We start from the raw sequence: 25851 nt of genomic DNA, 5'->3' as shown, positions 1-25851 counted from the left end.
GTAATAAGAGACAAAGCCCTCGCTGATAAATAATAAGATATACAACATTATAAGCAGTGCGCTTAGCACGTCAGCCCACATTTAATATCTATATAATAATAATAATGTTTATTCAGGTAAACGTAAATACATTAAATAAGTTACAAGCAGAATGTTTAATCTTATTATTCACAATTTTAACTTGTTCTCAATTTCTATTGGGCATTTTATTATCTTTGCAGACGAAAACCGAAGCGAACACACGCCAGCGCATATATGTGTTTTATATATGTGATCGAAGATCTTGATAATCTCCAACTGTGAAGACGTGGAAGGACTCCACTCCCATTATGCTTCATTCAGTAAATATTGGTAACTTATCCTATTATTTTCTTTTATATATATATATATATATATATATATATATATATATATATATATATATATATATATATATATATATATATATATATATATATATATATATATATATATATATATATATATATATATATATATGTGTGTGTGTGTGTGTGCAGAAATATTAATAAAACAATTAACATCGTTTAGTGTACTCTATATATCAAAATATATTACTTTCTAACCCGTATCAGTCACTAATTCAATTTCTTTCCTTATTATGCACCCCATACCCATCCCGTGGGTGGTGGTGTAAAGGATTACAGAGGCACATAATCGGTTCAGGAACTGAACCCTCTAGTTCGTTTAGCTAAGCAAATAACAATATTTGACGCTAGTTACAAAATTATTAATGGTGTATACACATGTACACACTCTCATACATACATGTAAATATATATATACGTATACAGTCACTAAACAAGAAATTGGGCTACTTTTATTACAAATTCGCTACTTTTGGAGCGTCAGCTCGCTACTTTGAGCAGTTTGGAGGAGGCAACCGTGGGCGTCAGTGGTGGGTGGCCGGCCGCTGGGGAGGGTTGTTGCTGCTGCTGTCATGGACGCCGGCCGCTCTAAATCACTTCTCTTGCCTCTAGGTGGAGCTCTCTTGCTCTCTGGTGTGGCTGGAGCCATCTATTACTACCTCACTAAGAAGGTATTTGGTGTGTGAAGGCGTGACACACTTGTTAAGTGGGGTTGTAGCTCCACGCTGCTGCTGCTGCTCGTGTGATTTCCTCGCACGTTGTAAACAATATTTTTTGTCATGACGTAATTTGTAAATAAGATTTTTTTGTCATGCGTAATTTTGTTAAGGTGTTGGGAGTACCGTTGGTAATGTTGGACTTGTGTGTGTAGTGGAGAATAACGGGTATATAAGTCCAGTCGGTTCACTCAGTAGTGGTTTCTGTACAGTAACTATATACAGTATTGTAGTTTAAGCCCTACACCAACCTCATGATGTATGTTAATATGTGAACTATTGTATAAAATGAATATGCAGTAAGATATGCTTACTATCTTAGGATAGTAAGATAGGCGCCTTCAATACTTTTTGCTAATGAAATGTCCAGCATGCATACAACTGTGTACAATATGACAATACCTTAAAGAAATACGGGTCAGTCGACCAGACCACACACTAGAAGGTGAAGGGACGACGACGTTTAACTATTAACTTGAGAATGGTCCAGGACGGACTGAAACTTTGTCGTCCCTTCACCTTCTAGTGTGTGGTTTGGTCAACTTTTTTTAGCCACGTTATTGCGACTCATCGCTTGCAAATACGGGTCAGTTCGTACACGGGCATTTCATATTAAAATTTTCAAGCACACTCTTACATTTACATTGTGAATATATATAATAGTGTGGAAGTATTAAATAGTGTCAAAATATTTACCCGAGTGGCCTCGACTTGCACAAGATTCTGGTGTCTTGTCAGACATCTCCCCCCTCCCCCCCACCTGTAGTCATGATTTTTATCCTGCAGGATTTTGAACTACAACATTGTCTTGGCATTTGCAGAATATGTAGGTAGCTGTTCCATAGTTGTATAATCCCACTGGTGAAAAAGCATCTTGTGTGTTGTCCTACATTGTGGCATGTTGAGCTCGAAACTGTTGCTCCTTGTATGTGTTCCATCTCGGGGTGTCAGTAGTACGTACAGTTGGGTTTTTCGTGACCTGCAATAGGGAATCCTGGTTGGGATAGAAATGGTTGGGCATTTTCTTTCACCTAATGCCCGTGTTCAAATAGCAGTAAATTGGAACCCGGGAGTTAAGCAGCTGTTGTGGGTTTGAAAGGTCAGGACAGTGGTTTGACCTAGGAGTGGGGGGGAGGGGGGGGATCTTGATACAACCCTATGTACAAGCTTTCTATTCCAAACAACGGGAACTAGGGAAGTATAAAGTTTTTAAAATTAGATTTGATTAATGAAATGACCTTGCCTTTTTAGGCAAAATAACTTGACTGTACTAAATAGCTCCTGGAACTGAAAGACAGAGCTACAAGAAGAGGTTAGAGGCATTAAATATGTCAAAATTAGAAGATAGAAAAAGGCGATATGATCACTATGTACAAATTAGTAACAAGTATCTACAAAATTGATAGGGAAAAATTCCTGAGACCTGGAACTTCAAGAATAAGAGGTCATAGATTTAAGCTAACAAGGCTGAAGAAATTTAAGAAAATTCACTTTTGCGAACAGAGGGGTAAATGGTTGGAACCAGTTAAGTGAGAGGGTGGTGGAGGCCAAACATCAGTAGTTATATAACATATGACGGAGTGGTGGGAAGACAGGACACCACGATCATTATCTTATCCTGTGACTACTTAGATAATTACAATGAAATTTTAGGTACCATATTTATGATAACACTTATGGCTTCAATCACATTTACTGTATAATGATTTTGTAGATGACCACAACATTGCAAGAAATAGTAAGGAAAAGTCATTGAGTATATTTAAAACTAAATTCAATGATACATTTTAATTTTTAGATATCCCCCAGTTTTCATTCATGAATACAGGTTCTTTTTCCCTTTGAAAATGAGGTTTCAAGGCTAGGGTGTCAAAAATGTTAGATGTAGTAAATGTCTTCACAGACAGGTTCTCTTGGTATTTGTCCTTCATATGACAGGTTGAAGTTAAAATTTAACTCATTGAAATCAGCCCATAGAGCATGGGAAATATTAGGGTATGAATGGGGACACACTGAATATACAGTACAGGGATCTCTAAATCACATTTATGACAGGACTGGATTTTTATAGATGGACTCAATATTACAAGAAATAGTTGGGGCCTTGGGAAGGTATTGAGAATATTTAAAATCAAATCTATTTGTGATTTTTAGTTAGCAAGGTTTTTGTTCACTCAGGTATGGCCTTGCTACCTTTTGAAAGTTTTTAGGCTGAGGACATGAGATATATGTTGTTAATTTTGTTTGCAGACATATTCATTTGGCAGTTGTCTATTGTCACTCTATTTCATTCAATAAGTGACATGTCCTTGTCACAAAACAAGGAGCAACGGTTTCAAGCTTAACAAGTCACTATGTAGGACTGAGAACAGATGCTTTTTCATCCACAGGGTTATAAACCCATGGAACCACCTACCTGCCAAAGCTATAAATGCCAAAATTCTGTTAAATTTTAAAGTCCAACTGGAAAAAATAAAGGCAAATGGGGGGGGGGGTCATCAACAAGCTGACAGCTTCCTGTCCTCATTGAGCCCGCTAGTGTTAGTGGTCCTCGGGTAAATCAGTCAGATATTACAGTATAGGTTGAAATTAAAATTTTGCTAAGTGAAATTAGCCTATAGGGCATAGTGAATATATATATATTGCACTGTTATTAAATATTTCAATTTTTGATCACACTTGATTTCTCAATGTTGGAGACAGAAAACTTTAATGTCCAGTATTGTTTTTTCTTTCCATTCAATATCTTGAGTTGAATTTTTTACTTTATATAAAAAACTAGGCATTTGTGTACTGAATCTCTTGTCTTCATATACTGTGTAAATCATTTTCGGTGAGGATGATGCATATAGAGAAACACCAAATTGAGAGTAGACTTTAACTGGTCTGACAGATACATACACACAGCTAGTGCTTATTAATTGGCATTTAATGTTTTATTCTCATTTTGGTTCTTCTCTACAACAATCGGCACATTGTGCTCTTCACTACCAAATGATAAATCATGATAATGTCTTAATTTAGTTTTTACCTAATATTTCAATGTTACAGTAACAAATCTGAAACATTGAGATTCTATGATGATTTCAAACCAACTCCAGTTAGTTAATATCATATCTTTATTGCAGGATGAGGATGAAATTAAGCTGGTTAATACCATGGTCAACCAGTGGTCAATAACCAAAGTGCAAGTGCCACTTAATGTTGTTGGACTCGTCATTGGAAGACAAGGCTCAAACATCAAATTGATTCAAGAGCGTACAAATACTAAAATAAGTTTCAGTGATGAAGGTTGGTTGAGCATGTGTTGCTTTGTCAGTGTCATAGCATACTACTAGTTTGCTAATATGCCATAATACTATGCTTATAGCCATAAGTAAGAGTCCTAATTCATTTTTCTTTACACTAACTGCCAGTCTTCTTATTCAATTGACGAATTTCAAGTAATATTTGTAGGCAGGTGCATGCACATATGCACCTGCTATGAGGAGAGGCTATAAGTGTTAAATACAGTATGCCAAAGCTAGAATAAAAAGATACGAGCAATACATACAAAATAGTAATGGGAATCAACAAAATTTACAAAGAAGAATTCTTGAAACCTGCAACTTCAAGAAAAAAGGTCATAGATTTAACTCGAGGAAACAAAGATATTAAAAAGTTAATATTAAAATATTAAAGTTTTCTTTTGCAAATAGTCTTAGATGGTTGGATCAAGTTAAGTGAGAAGGCCGTGAAAGCCAAAATCATCAGTAATTTCAAAGCGTCTTGACAGAGTACTGGGAAGATGGGACACCACAAGTGTAGTTGTAATCCTGTAATTACACTTGCGTAATTACATATACTGTTCACACTCGATACAAAATAAATGTTGGTAGCTTGTAAATCAACTCTTGCATTGTTTGTTTGTAGGTTTGAAGGGAGTCTCAAATGTAATAACCTAATGGTACTGTATTGTTTGATTTAGTTATAGAGAACATCAAAACCCAGTGAACTAGGAACTTGAATCATTTTATATATCAAATGTGGTAAATGCGAAACAATTTTGTGAACTGGCCATTTAAAATAAAATAATAATCAAAGGGCACATAAATTTAATTAGTACTGTATTCCCTAAATACAGAAGTAACCCCTGAGACAAAATATCCACTAGGATGTTTAGCATGAATGAACTAAGAGATTGTATGCCTTACCTTGAGGTTACCTTGAGGTGCTTCCGGGGCTTAGCGTCCCCACGGCCCGGTCGTCGACCAGGCCTCCTGGTTGCCGGACTGATCAACCAGGCTGTTGGACGCGGCTGCTCGCAGCCTGACGTATGGTATTAAGACAACTTATGGTAAGAGGTCAGAGTTAGAAGGAGGAATGCATGAGTTGAGCACAAATATGACCTATCGGAAGCAAACTTTGTAAAAACTGGTACAGTATGTCCAAATTGACTCTGGGGACAGTCCTAGCACCCTCACTCCTGCAACAACAAACTCGCTCAATCTCTCATGTTGACAGATGCAATAATGCTCATCCCAATTGCTTCTGCTGTGCACAAAACCAGATAAAGACTGATTTTTTTTTCCAACTTACATTTTGTATTCAAATGCATCATTCTAGAAAACAAATTCTTATAATTTTTATTTTTTTATTTGGTGCACAAGCAAGGTGATAAACTTAACAAAAGCTGCAAAAGAGAGTTATGAAGTAAGAGGAGCAGAAAGGACACAATAGCGGAATGACAAATAAAGTTTGAAGAGATGCCCGAAACGCTTTGCGTAATAGTGGCTTTAGGCATTGTATGTACTAGCTCTACCTATAAGGCAACCAATCTTTGTAAAAAATTTCTTGTATGTATGTACCTTACCTAAATAAACGTTTATTTATTTATTAAATGCTGTATACCTTGGAAGACAGTTGCTAAAATTTGAGCTTACACTTCCACCCACAGTTGCATGTCCTGGTAACAAGGGGGGAAACACCAGGAAAGAGGACAGATGGGTACGTGAAACAGAATTAGAGCTGCAAACTCAGTTTACACTTTTAAGGGTTATTCTACTATGTTGTTCACGTTAAAATCATGCTTTTTATTGAAAACATTTGAGGGACAATAAGTATTTAAAAAAGTGTGATTTGAGTCTTCTGATGTAATTATGTATATTACGTACTTAGTACTGTACGTGTATTTTTTATTTTGTTAAAATTGCTGGTAGAAAAAAAAAGGTCTGTACATAAAATAGATAAGCCATGTTGTTAGATGGTGATTTTACATGATCTAAATGACAGTAATATACAACATCATACTTTGACTATTAATGTTCACACATTACAAAAACATGAGGATGGGCCGAATATTAAGTTTAACATTCTGACCCCTCGATCACTTTTTTAGCTAAAGGATATTGCCTTCATCCCAGTTATCAATGTTAATGCATAACTTATATTGGCAGTTAGTTTAGTGTGGATTACCAATAGAACTCGCATGAAAATACATGTTCATGTTTTCTTTATTGGGGGGGGGGGTGCTGGAATTCAAAGGTCGCAAATAAAGGGCAAAGGTGAAGCTGACTTAGGGCTTTACTGTGGTTCGTACAGGTATTTTGTGTCCACTCTTAATTGGCTACTTATCTCCATAAATAATAGGCTCAATAAATAATGAACAGTAAAACAAGTGTGAAATACAATAGGAAATAAAAATTGCACTTGGCTATGTGGGTCTGCTGTATGTCAATTCACTACTCATGCCTTAGAATCAGTGCTGAGAATGAATAACAAACTTTCCATGTTACAGTATTTCCATGCTTGTAATAATTGTGAGGAACCTTTACCTAGCACCTAAATTGATTTGCCTTTATTTGGCAGATGAATAAATATTTGCATATTTCATTTTCTTTGCAGAAGTTGATGGGCACCGAACATGCATCATCAAAGGTTCAGAAGAAAATATTGCTTTGGCACAAAAGTTAGTCATCAAAGCTGTAAATGATCAACCAGTGATTGAAGCTGTAGAAATGTTGGTACCCATTGTAAGTAGCATGTGTGTTTGTGTCATTCTTAATGATGAAGTGAGAGAATGATGACTACTTTGTTCTAAATGTAGGAAAAAATGCCAAAATACAAATACACATTATATTTATTCAGTGTAACCTCAATTCAATAAACTTCAATTTGGCAAATCTCTGATTAGAACACCCACTTTCCATGCCGGATTTTCTCACCCGATTTGACGAACAAGCGTTCGTTGAAGAGGAGGATGTGTGGATTTGCTTACGATGTTGGGACCGAGTTCACAGATGGAGGCAACATTACAAGAAATAACTGAGGCCTTCTGTGGCTATTAAGAGACGCTGTTGAGCTATTGGAAGTATATAGGCAACGTTGGTTATCTAACACTGATCAAAGATGTACATCTGTACATGGTGACCATATTGCACTAGACATTTAACACATGATGATAACCACACTTTTAGGGCTAAATATATTTAGCCTTCTCATTTTTTCTCATAATATTCTCTGGACTGATACTTCGTGCATTATAAATCTCTCGGTGTTAAAATTATATGCTCAATTCAAAAATATGGATCAAAGTGACTTTTAATTTCATCTTTCAGTGCATTCCCCTTGTTGAGCACCCACACAATATACGTGGACAGAACAGTACTACTGTACTTACATTTCTGACTGGTTTGCTTTTTTTTTTTTTAGCTTTCACTGTGGCTTGCTTGTCCTATTTTCTCCCAAATGAGTGTCCTTGTGCACCTTGTTTATTCTCTTCAGTATTGTAATGATCGTATCATTCTCTACCTTCTTTGCTCCCAAGTAGTTGAATTGAATAACCTCATCTTCTCCATGTAGCTTAGTCCCATTATTTTATGCTTGTGCACTCCTAACTTGGTGGCATATATCTTCAAATAAATGCACTCTTATCTTCTGCATATTGAAACTTTTGGTCTGATAACTGTTTCAAAGAAATGTCTTAACATTTTACTGTCTTATAATTGAATATTAACCTTAAATTGTTCAGCGTTAGTGTTTAGAAGATGGCTTGATATTTAATCACTCGGTCTATACTTCTCTGATGTCTATTATCATATGTATGTGCTTTTTTGTGTGCCTTTTATTGTTAAGGTGCTTGGATTTGTTAATGACATTTTTTCTTGTTAATGCTTATTTTTTAATGTAGAATTTGTTAAATTAGGTTATATTAGCACTCCTTGGATTTCAGGCAGCTGTTGGTCGAATAATTGGTAGGAATGGGGATGTGATTCGTAGCATATCGCGTGCAAGTGGGTCAAAGATTATTGTGGAGAGAGATGAAGACCGAATAGCTAGTCTATCGTACCCAGGTAAGTGATTTACATCACCACACGTTACATGTAAGTTCAGACTTTTTATTATTATTATTATTATTATTATTAATAATATAGTATAAACTTAAAAAAATTATATACAGTGCTGTACTGTGTAATATATACAGTATGTCCAATTCCACTACCTGCAACTTTGCTATTTATTTCAATTAAAAAGCCAATTTAAATTAAAAAGAGGTAGGACAAGGGAACATTGATGAAAGCTGGATATACAATAGAGTTGGAGATGTATGGAAGCTTCCTTGTATGAGTGGTAGGAAAGTGGAATGCATTGAAGGAAGAGGTTGTTGATTCCATCTACAACTTTAAAAAGAAATATGATGACATTAATATTGAGACAGGTAATTAGTGCACCAAGTATGAACAGCTCGGAGACAAGATATAAAGAGGTAGATCTCGCTCCCCCATTGTCACTGATAGGCAAGCAAAAATAGTTAAGTGCACCTATACCCTAGTGCTTCTTCCCAACCCTTACCCAACCACTATATGTATCCCAATTCTTGACCCTCGCCACATAACCATCCACTATCCCACCTACAGAAAAAGATAAGGATCAATTGTAGCCTAAATAATGTCTTGCATTATTCGTAACATGATATGGTTAGACTAAATTTATGAGTATCATAATATTATTTGTACAACATTGTGATATAAGGCAAGTAAAGGGGGCCAGGGATGGCTTCCTTAGTTGACTTGTAGGAATTATCTAATTTAATGTTGGAATTGAGAGTATAGTGTGTCCAGGCTAAAGAGAAGCTTGTAGTGTGAATCGGTAGTACCAACATCGAGGGAGCAGCCCCTCGTGTACAGTAATATAGTACAGTACTGTACTTACTGTAATAGAGGTTGCAAGGCAATAATAGTGTCTCATAATGGAATACATTACACAGTATTACTCAAAATAATTAATGAATATTACAGTTTTCTATTTGGTGTACTGTATTTGTAATTGAATATGAATGCTAAAAGTAATACTTGTTTCATAGTCCTTTTAAGTAAGCATTACTTTTGTATGTCTTTGTATCTTGCTTGTAAGTGGCATCCTTATGTTTTATATTAGTGAATTCCTTATGTTTCTTGTTAAAACTGTGTTTTATTTATCATTTAATTACAATTGTTATTAATAAACATAAACTCAAAGTTTTATAGAAACATCTGAAGTTAGACAATTTGGTATATATACATAATTTCTGCATGGTTACACTGAACATTTGCATGACCATAGTTAAGCATTCAGTCAACTATATTGTATCCAAACTGTGTATCCAAGAGATAAGTCATGGCACACAAACGGTTGTTCATATAACTGGGTTATCTTGATAAATGAGAACCCCAGTGTTGCCCAGAGTGGCCTCTAGGAGGCATGCATGTCACATTCGGAAGGGAGTAACCTAGTTATTACGTTGTTCAGTTCAGGCATTTTCTCTTCACATCTCCAGCATTACATTAGTTTTAACATTTTGAACCCCCCACACCTTCGATATTTTGCCTCAAATGACATTACTGTATTAATGAAGGCTATCTTCCATGGAGTTGGCATGTCTCCCTACACCTCCATTAGATACCTGTTCGGATAATGGTATCTCCATTAGATACCTGTAGTCAGTTGGGTTTCATTATTTTGTGTGTAGTCACCCAGATCACTATGGTATCCCATTTGATTTAATTCCTACCACTACAGTTTGCAGTTTCTTGTGGTGTAGTTGAGAGTTTTTAGACCTCAATGGTCTTTCCTGTTGCCTTCATCATGCTGCCTGTTGTGTCCAGGAGTCCTTTCAACTATGCTTCAAACTCCGTCGTTAGTTCGGTCCATTTAGTTGTTTCAAAATGCTGGCTTTTGCCAACCCATCTTCATCAATATTGGCCAAGTGCTCGTTCATCCATAAATTGCCCCTCTGTTTATGAATGGAAAAAACTTTCTTGCACCTCGCAACTGTTCTTCATTTCGCCCATCTCTGCTTCACACATGTATTACAGTTGCCATTATTTACTGGCTGAATGTTAGTTATGTTTGGTGAATGTTTCTTTGGGATGGCCAATCTTGGCTTGAGGTTAGGCTGCTTGCTTCAATAAATGTGAGGTTAGTAGTAAAGGCCATATATAATCTGTATCTATTAAGCGTGTCATCAATATAGAAAAGGATCGAGGAAAACTTAATATTGTTACATTTCTTCCAAATTTTATACAAAAATAGAAATTAGGATTTACATAATTGTAAGTCCTCAGTGTGTTTTTGTTAATCACCTGTACTAAACTCTAATGTTTGTATTTCTCTACATTATCATCATCATCACTTTGTGTTCTGTTAAATTGGATACGATGTAGTTGACTGTGTAGGGATGCTGCACATACACGTAGCCTAAAATATGTTTACTCAACAGTTCTTACATATTTATTCCAATAATTTTATATGGTAGTATAAACCTAGACAGGATTCGTTATAACAAGTATTTATGTGAAGAGCATGCTATTTATTTTGTTTTCAATGTTATCTAATGTGAATGTCACAGAGAATATGAGGAAGATTATTCTCAAGGGAGGCAAAGAGCAGATTGAGGCAGCCAGGTCTCTACTCTTGGAGAAGGTACAGTCTGAAATATCTGTTGGTTAATAGGTACTCGATTGGTGGCTGGATTCCACTCTTGTGGTTTGTGGCTATCCTCTTACTTCCCCTCACTCTCGGCTAAAGGTGTAATGGTTTTGCATGCTTTGTAACACTTTTCCAAGGCCAACTTTCTTGGTGTATTGAGTTTGTTTACTAGTATTGTGTTTTCAATCATTATTTTATTTTGTGCCATCTGACAGTCCTATAAAAATAATTATTTGCCTAAGAGTTAAGAATGTCTAACCATTTTCTGAGCCAGGTTCATCATAAATTGTATGACATTGGATCATGTACACAGGGGCCTGACGGCTGAGTTGACAGTGCTCGGGATTCGTAGTCCTAGGAATAGGGGAATCAATCCCCAGCAATGGCAGAAACAAATGGGCAGAGTTTCTTTCACCCCGATGCGCCTGTTCACCTAGCAGTAAATAGATACCTGGGAGTAACAGCTGCTACAGGCTGCTTCCTGGGGGTGTGTAACAAAAAGAAGGCCTGGTCGAGGACTGGGCTGCGGGGACGCTAAGCTCTGAAATCATCTCAAGATATGATTTTTTTATTATGAACCTGCTCAGACAGGAGTATTTGATCTAAACATGTTTTAATTTCTCATTCTATTTGCAACTTTCCAATCAGTACCGTGTTTCAAGAATGCTGCATTATATTGACTGGTACAGTAACTTATAATAATTTAGTTTGAACAAAAAAAAAATTATTCTATCCTGTTATTTAAATGGAGCAATGCAGTAGACATTTCTTTTTCCATGTGATGTCTTGGAAAAGTCTTATTGTATTGATTTGAAACTTAAAGAACTTGTACAGTTCTTAAAGCTTAAGTTTCTTTGGTTACTAGACAATGTAGCTCAGTGCAACTGTGTTAGGTTTCCTGTGTTTCAGTATGTTTATTTTAATATGCCAGTATAGGAAGGAGGGTCATTTTAATATTAAGAATATAAATAATGTTTTGCATTGTGAAATATTCCAGGCATTGTGACTACGAATAGCCTTCCTCGTTAACATAGTAGTTGCACCATTGGTTGTATTGTGGGATATCCCAGACTGGGGGAACCCTTTCTCAATCACCCTCGTGTGATCAAAGTGTGTGTGTGTATGTAATGTATACATACATACATACACTAGTTATATAGAAGTCGCTCTAGATAATTAGTTATTTAATTCTCAGTGGCTTAAATGCTTCAATACATGTTACTTATAAATTGATTATATGATCTTGACAGACAAGAAAATATTGTATCTTCTAGAATGTAAAGTTACTCGATGTATTGTTGTATATCACATCATTTCTTTTTCCCCACAGTAAAGCAGGATGCACATTTACCATCAGTGTTCTGTACAGAAAGCTTTTTATACATCATGAAAGTTGGTCGTCTGGAAGCCTGTTTTATTGGTGTTCTGTCACTTGATCTTGACTATACTGTATTGCCCTTCACTAGTGTTCTTGGCTGTTCTGTGACCTCTGTAACCTCTACTAATGACTCCCTGTACCAAACTAAATAGTTTTAACATGATATACTCGCTCTACTTGTTCAAGGTGTGTGTGAATGCATCATTTGTATTATGGTTATTTCATGTGAAGAAATGTGTACAAAATATTTAACTGACGACCATCTGCATGCCACACTTTTAATCATTATCTTGGTTGTACTTGTATGCGTGTATTTCAGAGTTTAAAATTAACAGTTTGAAGAGCAGATTTGTTTAAATATCTAATGTGATTAATACACAATCTATAGGTTTGTGATTTAAATGAGCAGCCACAGTCATACCTGTGTGTGCAGTTTCATGAAGCATCCAGCCATGAATCGAACAGGATTGTTTAGCATTTTGTATGTATGTATGTAGATAACGAAGGTGGTGGGGATTGAGGCAAAAGAGGTGATACTGTATACAGTAATTATATTTTGATTAAGGCCTAATCCTGACTTTTAATTATTTTATAATTAATTTTGTCACTGTTCTCTTTTAATTAACTTGTCTATATAGAACATGCAGAAAATACAGTACAGGTATATTAATTTTAAAATTAGTAATTTCAGTAGTTCCTGTGATTTAGAGATTCAATTTAAATATTAGTATTTTTATTTTTCTTGAGCACCCACTTTTGAAAAGTTCACAATTTAAAAATCTTGCAGTAAATATGACGACCGGCACACACACACACACACACACACACACACACACAGCTACACTTTATATTCCAGAGTGATGGTAGCATCATAAAGATCATATGCTCCAGAAAAGAGAGCAGCATTCAACTGGAACTCAAAACAGACTTTTGACTTTTAAGGCATGGGCAACTGGTTAAACAATCTTGGAACTACAGTATACAAGTATTAGCTTGTTCAGCAAAACCCACTTCATTAACTTGTCCTATCACCTAATACTTCACATTTAACAGAATTGATATACTGGCACAGGCCTTTGAATCATGTATGGACATGAGTATAAAAACCCGTCCTTACTATGTGTGAATGCATAATATGGAATGTTTATGAAAATGACGAGTCCTCCTTGGAGGTACTGTGAAACCCTACAATAACGTATTGTTCTTACTGTTAAGGGTAATTTAAGTTGTACAGAACAAGGCTTTAGTTTATACATTACCAATTGGTTTCATTTTCATGACCTTAAGGGTTAAGCTTACAAAAATATAGCTTGAACGTGACTTTACTAATACCAGTGACTAAGGTCTTTGAAACTGAATGTTAGTCCAACAAAACTAGGACTTACTCAACAAGTAGGTGTACTAAATAATTCACAATCTCATACTGGACTTTCATACATTTTAAGTGTTCTTGACTGGATCAAATCTGCTGTTATATCAACATTACAGTGAAAATGCCAATGGTAGATAAGCCAATATTGACAAGACAAGTGATAGGGAATGATATTAGGCACAAACTTAACATAGCATACACAAGGTGAAACTTGTATGCAGTGGCCAGTTGCCACTGCGACATTTAACACAGAAATCCTACATTTATACTGTACTGTATATAATAGTGCTACAATACAAAAGCTAGTCACTACACTTGGCTATATACAACTTCATTCTAACTTTATCTTTATAATAAGATGTACTCATGATGTACCATGAAGGTTGTGCATTACTTCATATTTGGTCAAGTTTTTCCATTTAAAAAACTTTTTTTTGTGATATACCAAAAGGTTGAAATGTTACTTAATATGTCCACATTGTTTGTTCTTTTAGACTAAATGAGTTTGTGGTTTGCTTAATTAACTGGTGATAATTGTGTAAGCATAGAGTGGGTTTGTGGTGATGAGTGCATGACATTGTGTAGAGCATCCCCCTGGGTGGCCTCTCCCACAGGTGATTGAAGTGGAAGAGATGAGACAGCAGATTCATGCCTCAGCTACTAACATGTCTATGAGGGCCAGAAGTCGCCAGGCTGCACACGAGGATGACGATAGTCAGGTATGTGTTTCCAGCTCTGCATTATTTTAATTTTCTCATCTCTGGTAAGCTTTTAATACTGCAGTACTGTATTTAGAATGCATATAAGTCATTATAAATGTAAACTAAGCTTTTTCAAGATATTTACCTGTAATATACAGTACTGTATATAAATTATCTACACTAGGTTTACAAAAAAGTCTAATTCTTGGGGAATTTTTAATAACTCATTTGAAGGTTGTTAATGTGTGTATATTTTGAATGAGGTCATGTGGGAAGGTAAAGTTAGTAGAATAGGGTGTGAAATTAGTGTATGGTTTAAAGTAAGAGAACTGTCAAATCTAATTTATGAAAAGGATGCAGTTCTTCTAACAGATAATTGGGACATGGGTAGATTTATGTTTTGTTGATGTGTGAAAGACGGCTGCTAAAATTGAATGCAAAGAAAAAATTAATTGTGGTGGATAGAAAAGGAAACTATTGAAAAGTTGAATGTTTAAGTCCTACAAGTGGTTAATAGGTTTAAGTGCCTAGCCCTTTTATGGTTATTGATAAAATGCTTTTGTGTGGAAAACATTGCAAGTTAAAGAAAAATGACTCTTGCAATGAAAGCTGTGGTTAGTAAAGATAAGACAGGAAGAGTGACGGCCAGAAGGCTGCGTGGCATGGTGGTGCCTACCCTCTGTACTGTACTAATATGAGCTGCTGCTGTGGCATGAACATGACAGCATCAAGAGTTGGAGCAGTAAACATTGAGATGCATCCTAAGGGTTATGAGGATAGAGTAAGGAATGAAAATGTCATGCAAAGATGTGGGGTACATTGCTTATTGCATATTCAACATACAATTGAAAATTTCCATTGAAAATCCTTCTCTGATTTTATTTGGTGACTTGGGTTTCCCTCATCGAGGACAGGCTTCCCTGTCCTCTTCCAGTCATTGCCTTGAAGAATCTATGAATTTTTGGCTGAATGATTTGCCTCCTATAAATATCCTGTAGTTCATCTAGGCAAGATTCCAATACTTTTTCCCACGTTTCTGTGTGGTTTTAGTGTTAATGTGTTACAGTCAATTTATTGTTGCTTTTGTTATAACTATATCAAGCTAGTATAGGTATACTATAATTGCTTGCTTTCATCATCACCATCATATCGTTTCAGTCATCATCCATAAGCCTCGGCCCAAGTCAAGAAGCACTCACGTTGGCAAATAGTGACCGATTTATTGAGGCATATGTGTCTGCAGTTGACTCGGCTTCACACTTTTGGCTCCAAGTAAGAATTGTTGTAACTTACTTTATTTCTTAAGTCATATTGTCAGTTGGATAAAAGATATAAAATATTAAAAGTTACATTTGACCTTTTGACTTGTGTAGCTGACTTACAAATAAGAACCGTGCCCATGGTTATTAACACATCTGAAGGTACTGTACATGTTAATGATTTTCTTCAACGTTATACATATTATTGTGTGATTAATGAACGTAAAAGCAGCAGCAGGTTCATTTGCCTATGTAAGGTAAACGATAATCATACACAATCATATATGCCTAATATATGCTTGAAACAATCCAGCAAATTTGCTTTTCACTAGCTCAAAGTATAATTATTATTCAGTTTGATATTCATTAATTTAGCCAAGGTGCCACAAGAAAGATCAAGAGCAGACTTATGAATGACAGCAAGAGCATCATATACTGTACTGTAATAACAAATCTCTTATTCTTGCACAGGTTGTGGGCCCTCGGTCAGTTCAGCTGGATAAATTGGTGACAGAAATGACAGAATATTATGAGTGTGAGGAAAACCGAGAACTTCATAAACTAGACAAGGTAGGAACAATGTAAGCCAGGACAGTTGCCCTTTGGGTATTATTATTCACATCTACACCCAGGAATTTATTAAGATTATTCCGATGTTTAATTTTCTTGTGAACAATTCCCAAGGAGCATTGAAACACCTAGTGTGTGTGCTTATCTAATTGTGCATGTGGGGGTTGAGCTCTGGCTCTTTGGTCCCGCTTCTCAACTGTCAATCCACTAATGTACAGGTTCCTGAGCCTACTGGGCTCAATCATATCTACACTTGAAGCTCTGTATGGAGTCGGCCTCCACCACATCACTTCCTAATGCATTCCATTTGTCTACTACTGACACTGAAACAATTCTTTCTGACGTCTCTATGGCTCATTTGTGTGTGTGTGTGTGTGAAGAAAAAAAAATAGTAACAGTTGATTGACAGTTGAGAGGCGGACCGAAAGAGCAGAGCTCAACCCCCGCAAGCACAACTAGGTAAATACAGTTTTCTTGCAAAATTTGAGAAATCATCTTTGTCATATAGGCATGACTTTATGAAGCCAGGAGTGTGACTGATGCTGTCACTTAGTGTTGGTCAGGTAGTTCATCGAGCAGTTTGTGAGAGCCCTCATTTGGTTATCACCTACGATGTAAAGAGGACGAGAAATACTCTCATTCTCTCATTGGAAGAGAAATACAAAACTTGGAAGAACTTTGAACTTTCATAGATTAACCTGTTATTTTAAGATGAATTCAGGTTCTTTAGTGGCACTAGTATATGACACTGCATATTAACTCGGTCATATTTTTCTGTTACAGGTAAATATAGATAGCATAGTGGCAGCCAAATTTCCACATGACAACTCTTGGTACAGAGGAATGATTTGCAGTTATGAGCCAAATGAAACTGATCCCATCGAAAGTCTTGTTACGGTGTACTATTTGGACTTTGGAGACACAGAAACTGTCAAGATAGATACTGTTTATGAGTTAAGAACAGATTTCCTGAAGCTCAACTTTCAAGCCATTGAATGTTGTTTGGCAAATGTTAAACCTGAGTAAGTACTGTATCTTAAGAGCTTTCGTATGATGTGCTTTGATGTGATTGTGGTTAAAGTTGCTTATGTAATAAGACAAGTTCTATAACAGTCAAGTGATATTTCTGTATACTCTGTATATATTTATATATGTCATCTGTACAGATATTTTATGTATGTAATAGTTTTAACATTTATCAGCTTTCCCCATTTATTTATTTTTCATTGCCACAATAATTATAAACAAAATATTTTCTTTATATTGTGTATCTACTGTGTTATCCCACTTGGTAACTAACTCCCCCCCAAGGTTAGATTTCACTGTCCTATGGGGAAGTGAACCATGCTCAACATCCTGATGACTGCAGTACGTCTCTGCCATTCATAAAGCTTCCACCAGTTCTGTGGTAGCTGGCAAGATTTGTTGGTTATGCAATTCTTATCATTTTCCGTTGGCCAGTTCAACTTTGGGCCTTCTGTCTTTAGCCAGTTCCACTTGTGGCCTTCTGTCTTTAGCCAGTTCCACTTGTTGGGTGTTGGGTAGCAGAGCTAGTGATTTGAGATTGGTTTTTCAGAGTTTCGTCTTTGGTCAGGGTGATGCCCGTGCTTGCCTCTACCTCCAAATTTGATTCCTGGCCTAGGAGACTAGCTCATTCTGTCGATTGATGATAGTTGTCATAGCCGATAGTTGTCAAGTTGCAGTTTGCACGTACAGCTGTTACACTGTATTCTATTACTGCCTTACGTCTAATGGCTTCTGCCCCATGTTCAATCTGTCCTTTGCCAGTCTTAAGACAAGGATTCTTTTAATGAAGCTGCTAAATTAAGTGTGTGTCAACGTGTACACAACCTTCAAACAAAGCAACATCACACAGACCATATATACTGACAGCTCTCTCAGTTCAGTTACTGGGAGAGTGGGAAGTGCTGTCATTGTTCACTAGTCCAGTGGTAATAATTGAGAGGAATGTCGGTCAATAATTGGGCATCCTCTTGACAAGTTAGACTGTTGGTTATTCTTGTAGCATTTAAAATTATTGAAAACACTGCAGTAGACAACTTAATTATCTTTGACTCTTTCCTCATTACAGTACAGGTACTAGTTTTAAATACTGTAGCTTATAATTATATTGTATAGTTATACAGTATAATTGTATAATTCCATGGGTTATAAACCCATTGAACCACCTACCCACCGAAGCTGTAAATGCCAAAACTCTGCTGAACTTTAAAATCCAACTTGAAAAAATCATCAGGACAAATGGCGAGCCCTTTAACAAGCTGCTGACTTGCCTCCAATGTCTGATAATATACAGTATTACACACAAAAATCACAATAGTGTGATACATCAAATGAATAAATCCTATACATCAATCGACTAAGGCATGTCTGGGATCATCCCGGACTAAGTTCGAACCCTCATCACGGCCCTTGTGGATTTGTTTTTATACAGTACTGTATTGTCATATAGTACAGTAGTAATGCAATAAATTTTTCTATTATAATTAATTATGAGCTGTGCAGATAAATTATAAAAGCTAATATTAAACACTCACTGAGGTTTAAGTCTTGTTCTCTATAATTAGTGCCCTCTGTAATTCTTTTGCACTAATATACACTGGATGAGTATGGTGTACACAATAAACTAGCTGCCACTGATGGCAACAATTAATAACAAAGGTCCTCTTATCCCTACTCGTATTCATAACACTAGGGCCAGAAAACATTGACCTCTAAATGCTGCTAACATATGATGTTTATTTTCCAGAAGTGTAAAAGGGGATGAAGCAGCTGATGCTTTTGAAGAGTTGACGTATGCAGCACAGTGGAAGGTTGTGATGGTAAAAGTTGTGGGCTATCAACAGGAAGGAGATAAAACTATACCTTGTGTCCAGATTATTGACACAAATGGCCCTACAGTAAGTTCTGATTATGTTCAATCCAGCTGTTTTCTGAACCAGGACAGCCTTTTCAATAGTAGTTTGCTTCACACATTTTTCACATTTTAAACCATTGTTTTCTCACAATAATGTATGCAAATGGAATGTTATTTACCCTGTAATTTAAAACTTTCACTGCTGACAATATGAGCCAGTTGGAGCATATTTCATGCTGCTAGATCTGGTTCTGATGAAAATGTCCATATGATGCTTAGTGCTCATGATGCTAGTGGAGAGGGTGTTCATGCCGATGTTTTATTATTATTGCCTAAGTGTACAAGTGTGTGTGTGCGTTCATGGTGCAACCACTGTGTCGGTGGCCATGGTGACAAGAACTGTCTTTCTGTTGTCAAGCTGAGAATTTTAGCTTCCACAAGTCACTGTCTGCTATGAACAGTGCAAGTGACATTTTTAATATTAGTAGTGTTAGTGATCATATGCTAGTGGTGGTGGTGATGGCAGGGGATCAGTGGTAATGGATTGTTCAGTGTAATGTCCCAGTGGTTGTTCAATGTGTATATAGATATGGCCTTGAGGGAAGTCAATGTATATATTAGAGAAGAGTCTGAACTTGGTACATGATTAGAATAAATGTAGTTCAGTATAAACTTTGTGTGCAGGTGAAGGAGTTCTAGTAGAGAATGAGAGATACTGTATATATTTTACAGTTGAACAAAAAATTGTTTGAGAAGTCTGTTATGTGATATGAAGTGTGTGTGTGGGGGGGGGGGGGCACAGATTATGGTGAAATTAATTGTATAATTTGTATGAATTTTTACTTATTTGAGTAAACTGTAATGTGTGGGCACCTCATTTTTTCATCAAAAGAAGAAAATATTAATTTTACTTATTTCTCTCTTTCAGGACATAGATGTGGCAGAAGAATTAGCGAAAAGGGGTTTGGTTGAATTTAGTAATGGAGTAACAAGATTGTCCTCTTCACCATGAGTCATAAATGTGAGTGTTCTTGTAAATAGTTTGTATAATAATTTATTGATTATTTGTAGCAGATGATTTAAGCCTTGAAAAGCAGAGAGGAAGATAGGATGTATATTATTGAAAGTCAGCTGCCAAATCATTGCCGTTTGTGGGAAATACGAAAAATTTATCACTAGTTTAATTTGTAATTAGGCTTCTAATGTTGGCTCATATTTAGAGGCATCTTCACTATAAAACTATTTGTGATTCTTGTGAGAAGTTTCTTCGGGAGAGACCCAGCAATGCTTAGCAAGATATTGTAATTCATTCCTGTTATAGTGGCAAATCAAAATAACCTTTTAAGATAATTACTGTAATGATGCTAGGATTAAAAGCTATTCAAATACTCAAACATTTATCCTATCTCAGAATTATTATGCAGGTGTTGTAATTGTTATAACTATTCTTTATTCTGTGCCGTCAAAATAGTTGTTTGAAGAGTGAAACATGAGGTTCATTTATATTGTTAATGTATTTGGAGTTCCAAGTACCCTGACTAATCCATTTTTCATATTGACACACCTGATGTGTGGGTCACATAAATTCAACTTGGCACAAATATTTGTTGACCTACAACTAGATAAATGAATTGGTTAGTTGACTACTGTAGATTAGTTGACCAAGCCACACACTAGAAAGTGAAGGGATAACGACATTTCGGTCCATCCTGGACCATTCTCAAGTCACAATCGACTTGAGAATGGTCCAAGACGAACCGAAACATCGACATCCCTTCATTTTCTAGTGTGTGGTTTGGTCAACATATTTTGGCAAAGTTATTGTGACAACTCGTCTGCATACAGTAGATTAGCTGTAGATTATTATAGATTTTCTCCTATCATATCCTGACATGGGGCCAGCCTTACTTTGCAATTTCCTGGCCTATGAAGCTGTTTGTATTTGTAGCCCACAGGGCCATACAACCATCACAGCTAGGCAGGAACAGTAATTCAAGTAGATACCTCGACAACTTAACTCTCTCTCTCAAAAGCTTCTGCTATAATTCTATCAATATACCTTATATTTGTTGTCGAGAATGAAATCAGGCAAAAAAGTGCTAATTGTTTTCCATTTTGTAGTATATACTACATGCCTCCTTTCATTTAAGGCTGCTGCCTAATGGCTCTGGCAACACATTAACGTCCAGTTTCACTAACGGCCACTTGGAGTGGCCGGTGGACCGTTCCAAGCCTATTTTTCCGAGTTTTTTCTCGGTTTTGGTTTGACGTCTGATCTCCAGACTCCCCTCACCATGCGGGGCACACCAGATCATGATCCAAGTCTGCACAAATCCCGAGACCTGGTAACATTTATACGTCTGTGGTACCATTGCCTTAAACACTGGGAAGCTTGTTTATGTTTACCAATATTGGCTATAATTTTTAGTATCCATTTACTAATTTGGAACTAAAACTTAACTTGACATTCAATAAAATGTGTTTCCCTTATATGTAAGGTATCTAATCCTTTCAGTTAGGTCCTATAGTATGTAATTAACATTATGTACTTACATAGATCAACTGTCCAGCCATTGGAAATTAAAAAAAAAAAAAAAATTTAATGCTGTGACAGTACTGTATAATATACCTAACGTGTAAAACAAAAAAAAATTCGTGTAAATATATGTAGTTCAGATCCTAGAAAGCTACGACTGATCAAATTATGCTAGTCTTTTTCACTTGTATATACTGTAGCTATAAAAAAGAATATCGAATTTACAGGCAGTTCATTATATTAGGTATATACAAATCTTTGATGGTTTTATTTTATATATATATTATATATATATATATATATATATATATATATAAAATAAATAATCTTGTAGAAGATATATATATATAGGGAGTGCCACCTTTGGTTGTGTTTGTAGGGACCCTCGGTCTCAAAAAAGAGGATATGTAGCATCTGGAGGAGCCTTACGGGGCACCCGCGTATGCTCACATATTGTCTTCTCCTACCACCTTTGTATATATGTTAGGCGTGTGTATGGTAGCCTAATAATTTTGTATAATTAGTGTGAATGTTTATATAGTCTTCACCTGAAGAATACTTCATAGTTGTCAAAACATGTATGATACAAACATCACATGCAAGATTGTTTGAAATATTTTATTCACTCAGAAAATAACTTACCAGAATGATGATTTGTACATTTATCATTAGTCTCTTAATGCAAGTATACTTCTGAATTAGTGTGTACTGTATTTACATCATAGAAAACTGATGCCAAAGTAGCTTGCTATATTATTTTGCCAAGATTTATTATAAAAATGTGATTATGGTCTAATTTGTACTCAAATATAAAGATGCACATATTTTTATTTACAAATATTAGTGATGCATAATTGGACTGCATTGCCATAAGTGTAATTATTTTACTGTTACTCATCAAACAGTAGATAGATACCTTTGCATTAACATTTTTATTCTGGCAGTGTTGCCAAATGTACCGATAATATTCTAGGATAAGAATAATACTGTAGTGCAAGAGTACATGTATGTAGTGATACTGTATACACTGACTCATATACAATGATACTGTATACACATACACTTGAATACTGTATACACATACACTTGGATCACTGACCAAAGTATATTAATTACCCTAATAATGTCTCAAGAATTGCAATTTGTAGGTTCAAATAAGTTTTCTTTATACATAGTAATTGTGTCTGCATTGTTTCCCGAAAAAAAAATATTTTTATTTAGCTGTTACTCATACAAATGTACAGTATACAAGATAGCAAATTCCTTTCTCACAACACAATTTTCTAAGACTGTTTTCATCTTACAGTATTCAAAATTAAAAAAAAAAAAAATGATGAAAATGCACGAATGGCTTTTGGTTGTACTTTCACCTATAGTCATATATTTTGCACAATATATTGGCATCGTTGGAACACGGTGTTAATGCGAAATGTGTTTTAACAAAGGCCCTATCAGAAGCTCCTCTTAGCTTTTGCATTAGACCTAACCAACCAGGGTACCCCTACTTTTAAGTCACCCCTCAGCCACCTACCCCTGCCAGAAGTCACCCCTCATCTGGCCAGACCCCCCTCAACATATTCTTCTACTAAGATAGTGCCTTGATTTTATGTACTTCATGTAGTACTGTGGGAAGGTGGCTTATAGGAGCTACCGAAGGCCCTTTGCTTTGACAGTAAAGATTTGTAACCTAAAGGAAAAATCAAATTCTAATTTATTAATATTTTATTACAGCTATTTATTACATTAAAATATAATTTGATATGCTCAAAAACTTAACTACATTCTAGTAATTTGTACAAACTAATATAAAAAAAATAAGCAGCTCAATCTACTAGTACTGTACTTTAAAACTTTATACAGTATAATAAACAATCTTATTTACTTCAAATATGGAAATTAGCCAACTGTAGCCACCATGCATACTCGTTATAAAATAAAAACAAAATGGTCAATACAGTACCTAAAACTAATACTAGTTTTGCATAAGAGTCTGAGCAAATATTAATCACTGAAGCGCTCAAAATGAAATACAACATTCTGCTACTCCAGAAGCATGTTGAACTAGCACCAAATTTCACATTATGTACTGTGCTGATATTGAAGATTATACATTGATCATTAGGTCCTGCAGCACTCATCAATTCACCCCTTGTTGATTTCTGCCTTGGTTTATTGTATTGCTGCTTCAAACAACTGTAACTCACATTTACAAACTTTTTTTGGTCAGTATAACAGTTCAAAATTTATTTCAAGCATCATTTGACACTTTACACTACTTCCTCTTTATCTAACATGATTTCCATATTTCAAACATGAATGTGTCTATTTCCTACAAAACATCTCAGTTCTGGTACTTCAAAGCATACATTATCTTCACCCATTAGCATGTCTTAATCTTAATCTTTCAAGATCAACCATAATCATAACTTGAATTTTGTGCACCAGTGTTTGAATGCTATTTTGAGCCATACAGGTATTGTTTCAGGTGGCCACCTGGCCTTGTACGCGTGTTCATTAAACATCGGGTAACATAAAGAGGTTGATTTTTTGACAATACTTAGCCCTTAAGAGCTAAAAAGTACTACTGTGAATTGTTAATTATCCACTCTACTTGTGTTAAGGTTTTTTTTTTTTTTTAGTCCACCACACTTCTTAGTTTGCTTATTTTGTATAGTACAGTAAGTGTATTATGGTTTCTTTTGCAGTCATTTTCATTTTTGATTCTCTTAAAAAGTTTATATATATATATATGTGAACAAGCTTGAATGGTCCCCAGGCATATATGCAACTGAAAACTCACACCCCAGAAGTGACTCGAACCCATACTGCCGAGCACTCTGCAACTGGTGTATATGTAATATATATATATAATATATATATATATATATATATATATATATATATATATATATATATATATATATATATATATATATATATATATATATATATATATATATATATATATATACACATATATATATACACATATATATATACATATATAATATAAAATGTATCTGTATATATATATGAAAATGGCTGGTCAGTCTAAGGTTGGAGGCCAAACATTTGGGGCTATCCTCGGCCAACTTTGCAGAGGAAATAGTCTGGGGTATAGGACGGACATAGGCTGGTCGGGGTTTACCTAAGTTAAATACTTTTAAGAAATATCAGCCTCTAACTCAACCCACACCTGTGCAATTTTCATGAAGTCAAATTAAATTGCAGGTGTTTTTAGTAGTGTGAAATTACTCCCACCGTTTATCGGAAGATTTTCATTTTATTATTGCAAAACATGCAACAATATTATGAACATTGTTGCATGTTCATAATATGCAACAATGAACTTAATTCAATCTGGTTACAGTGATGAAGACACAGTAGTGAAGATTTTATGGTGAAGATAGTATATACAGTACAGTGAAGATGTGAGAAAGGGGACAGGGGGATAACGAGGGAAGAACTAGAATAAAATGTTCGGGAGGGGGAAGAAAAGGAGTACAGGGCGAGGTGGGTGAAATGGAGTGGAGGGCGGGTGAGGGAAGAAATAGACATTGACCCAAGAACTTCTGGGTGCCCCTTTAGTATTAAAATATAATAGATTAATAAGTAATGACCAAACCACATGTTCAAAAATGAAGAAACGATGTTGTTTTGGTCCATCCTGGATCATCATCATGTGACAAAAAAGGAAGGGATGGGCAAATAAGGTAAGAGTGAGATAAGAGGTGATGAGAAAAGGCAAAATTAAGAATAGGATGAAAATAAGAATAAGAGGAAAGGTAAGAGTAAGAAATAGGGGGGTATGAATAAAAGAATGGGTAAGAAAATCCGGAAAAAGAGAGAGGGCAAAGCTTAAGTCGGATCATGTTTCTTAAGAAAGAAAGCATTTATGTATGTACTGTGACAGGAAATATTTTAGAAGACCAATCAATGGGATTATTAGAGCCCTTGATATGACAATAGAGAGCATTGTTTGTGTCAGCAGACTTAGACGTAATAAATACAAGTGTTAAGTCTGCGTACAAACAATGCTCTTCAGTCATGTCAAGGACTAATAATCCGCTAGATTGGTATTCTTGTAAAATAATCTTTCCTGCCTCTACT

The 25851-nt window shown here is 35.6% G+C and overlaps 1 protein-coding gene across 4 annotated transcripts in view; it reads left to right on the top strand.

Annotated features, from left to right (window-relative positions):
- Window positions 1-332: 332 nt before the first annotated feature.
- The window catches only part of LOC138353125 (tudor and KH domain-containing protein homolog), a 41187-nt gene continuing 15668 nt past the window's right edge, over window positions 333-25851 (top strand). For 2 of the 4 annotated variants that reach the window (XM_069305930.1, XM_069305928.1), the window contains exons 1-11: window positions 886-1057; window positions 4231-4393; window positions 6986-7113; window positions 8313-8433; window positions 10968-11041; window positions 14412-14516; window positions 15657-15770; window positions 16229-16327; window positions 17111-17349; window positions 19098-19248; window positions 20134-20226. In XM_069305930.1, coding sequence (XP_069162031.1) covers window positions 959-1057; window positions 4231-4393; window positions 6986-7113; window positions 8313-8433; window positions 10968-11041; window positions 14412-14516; window positions 15657-15770; window positions 16229-16327; window positions 17111-17349; window positions 19098-19248; window positions 20134-20217 — 1377 coding nt within the window. In that variant the 5' untranslated portion in view covers window positions 886-958 and the 3' untranslated portion in view covers window positions 20218-20226. Of the gene's footprint in view, window positions 352-885; window positions 1058-4230; window positions 4394-6985; window positions 7114-8312; window positions 8434-10967; window positions 11042-14411; window positions 14517-15656; window positions 15771-16228; window positions 16328-17110; window positions 17350-19097; window positions 19249-20133; window positions 24277-25851 lie in introns of those variants that run through there. The other 2 variants (XM_069305931.1, XM_069305927.1) reach the window with 2 other exon arrangements.

The sequence above is a fragment of the Procambarus clarkii genome, chromosome 56, assembly GCF_040958095.1.
Source record: "Procambarus clarkii isolate CNS0578487 chromosome 56, FALCON_Pclarkii_2.0, whole genome shotgun sequence".
Classification (NCBI taxonomy): domain Eukaryota; kingdom Metazoa; phylum Arthropoda; class Malacostraca; order Decapoda; family Cambaridae; genus Procambarus; species Procambarus clarkii.
The sequence above is the reverse complement of the archived record's forward strand: the minus strand, read 5'-3'. Positions and strand labels throughout refer to the sequence as shown.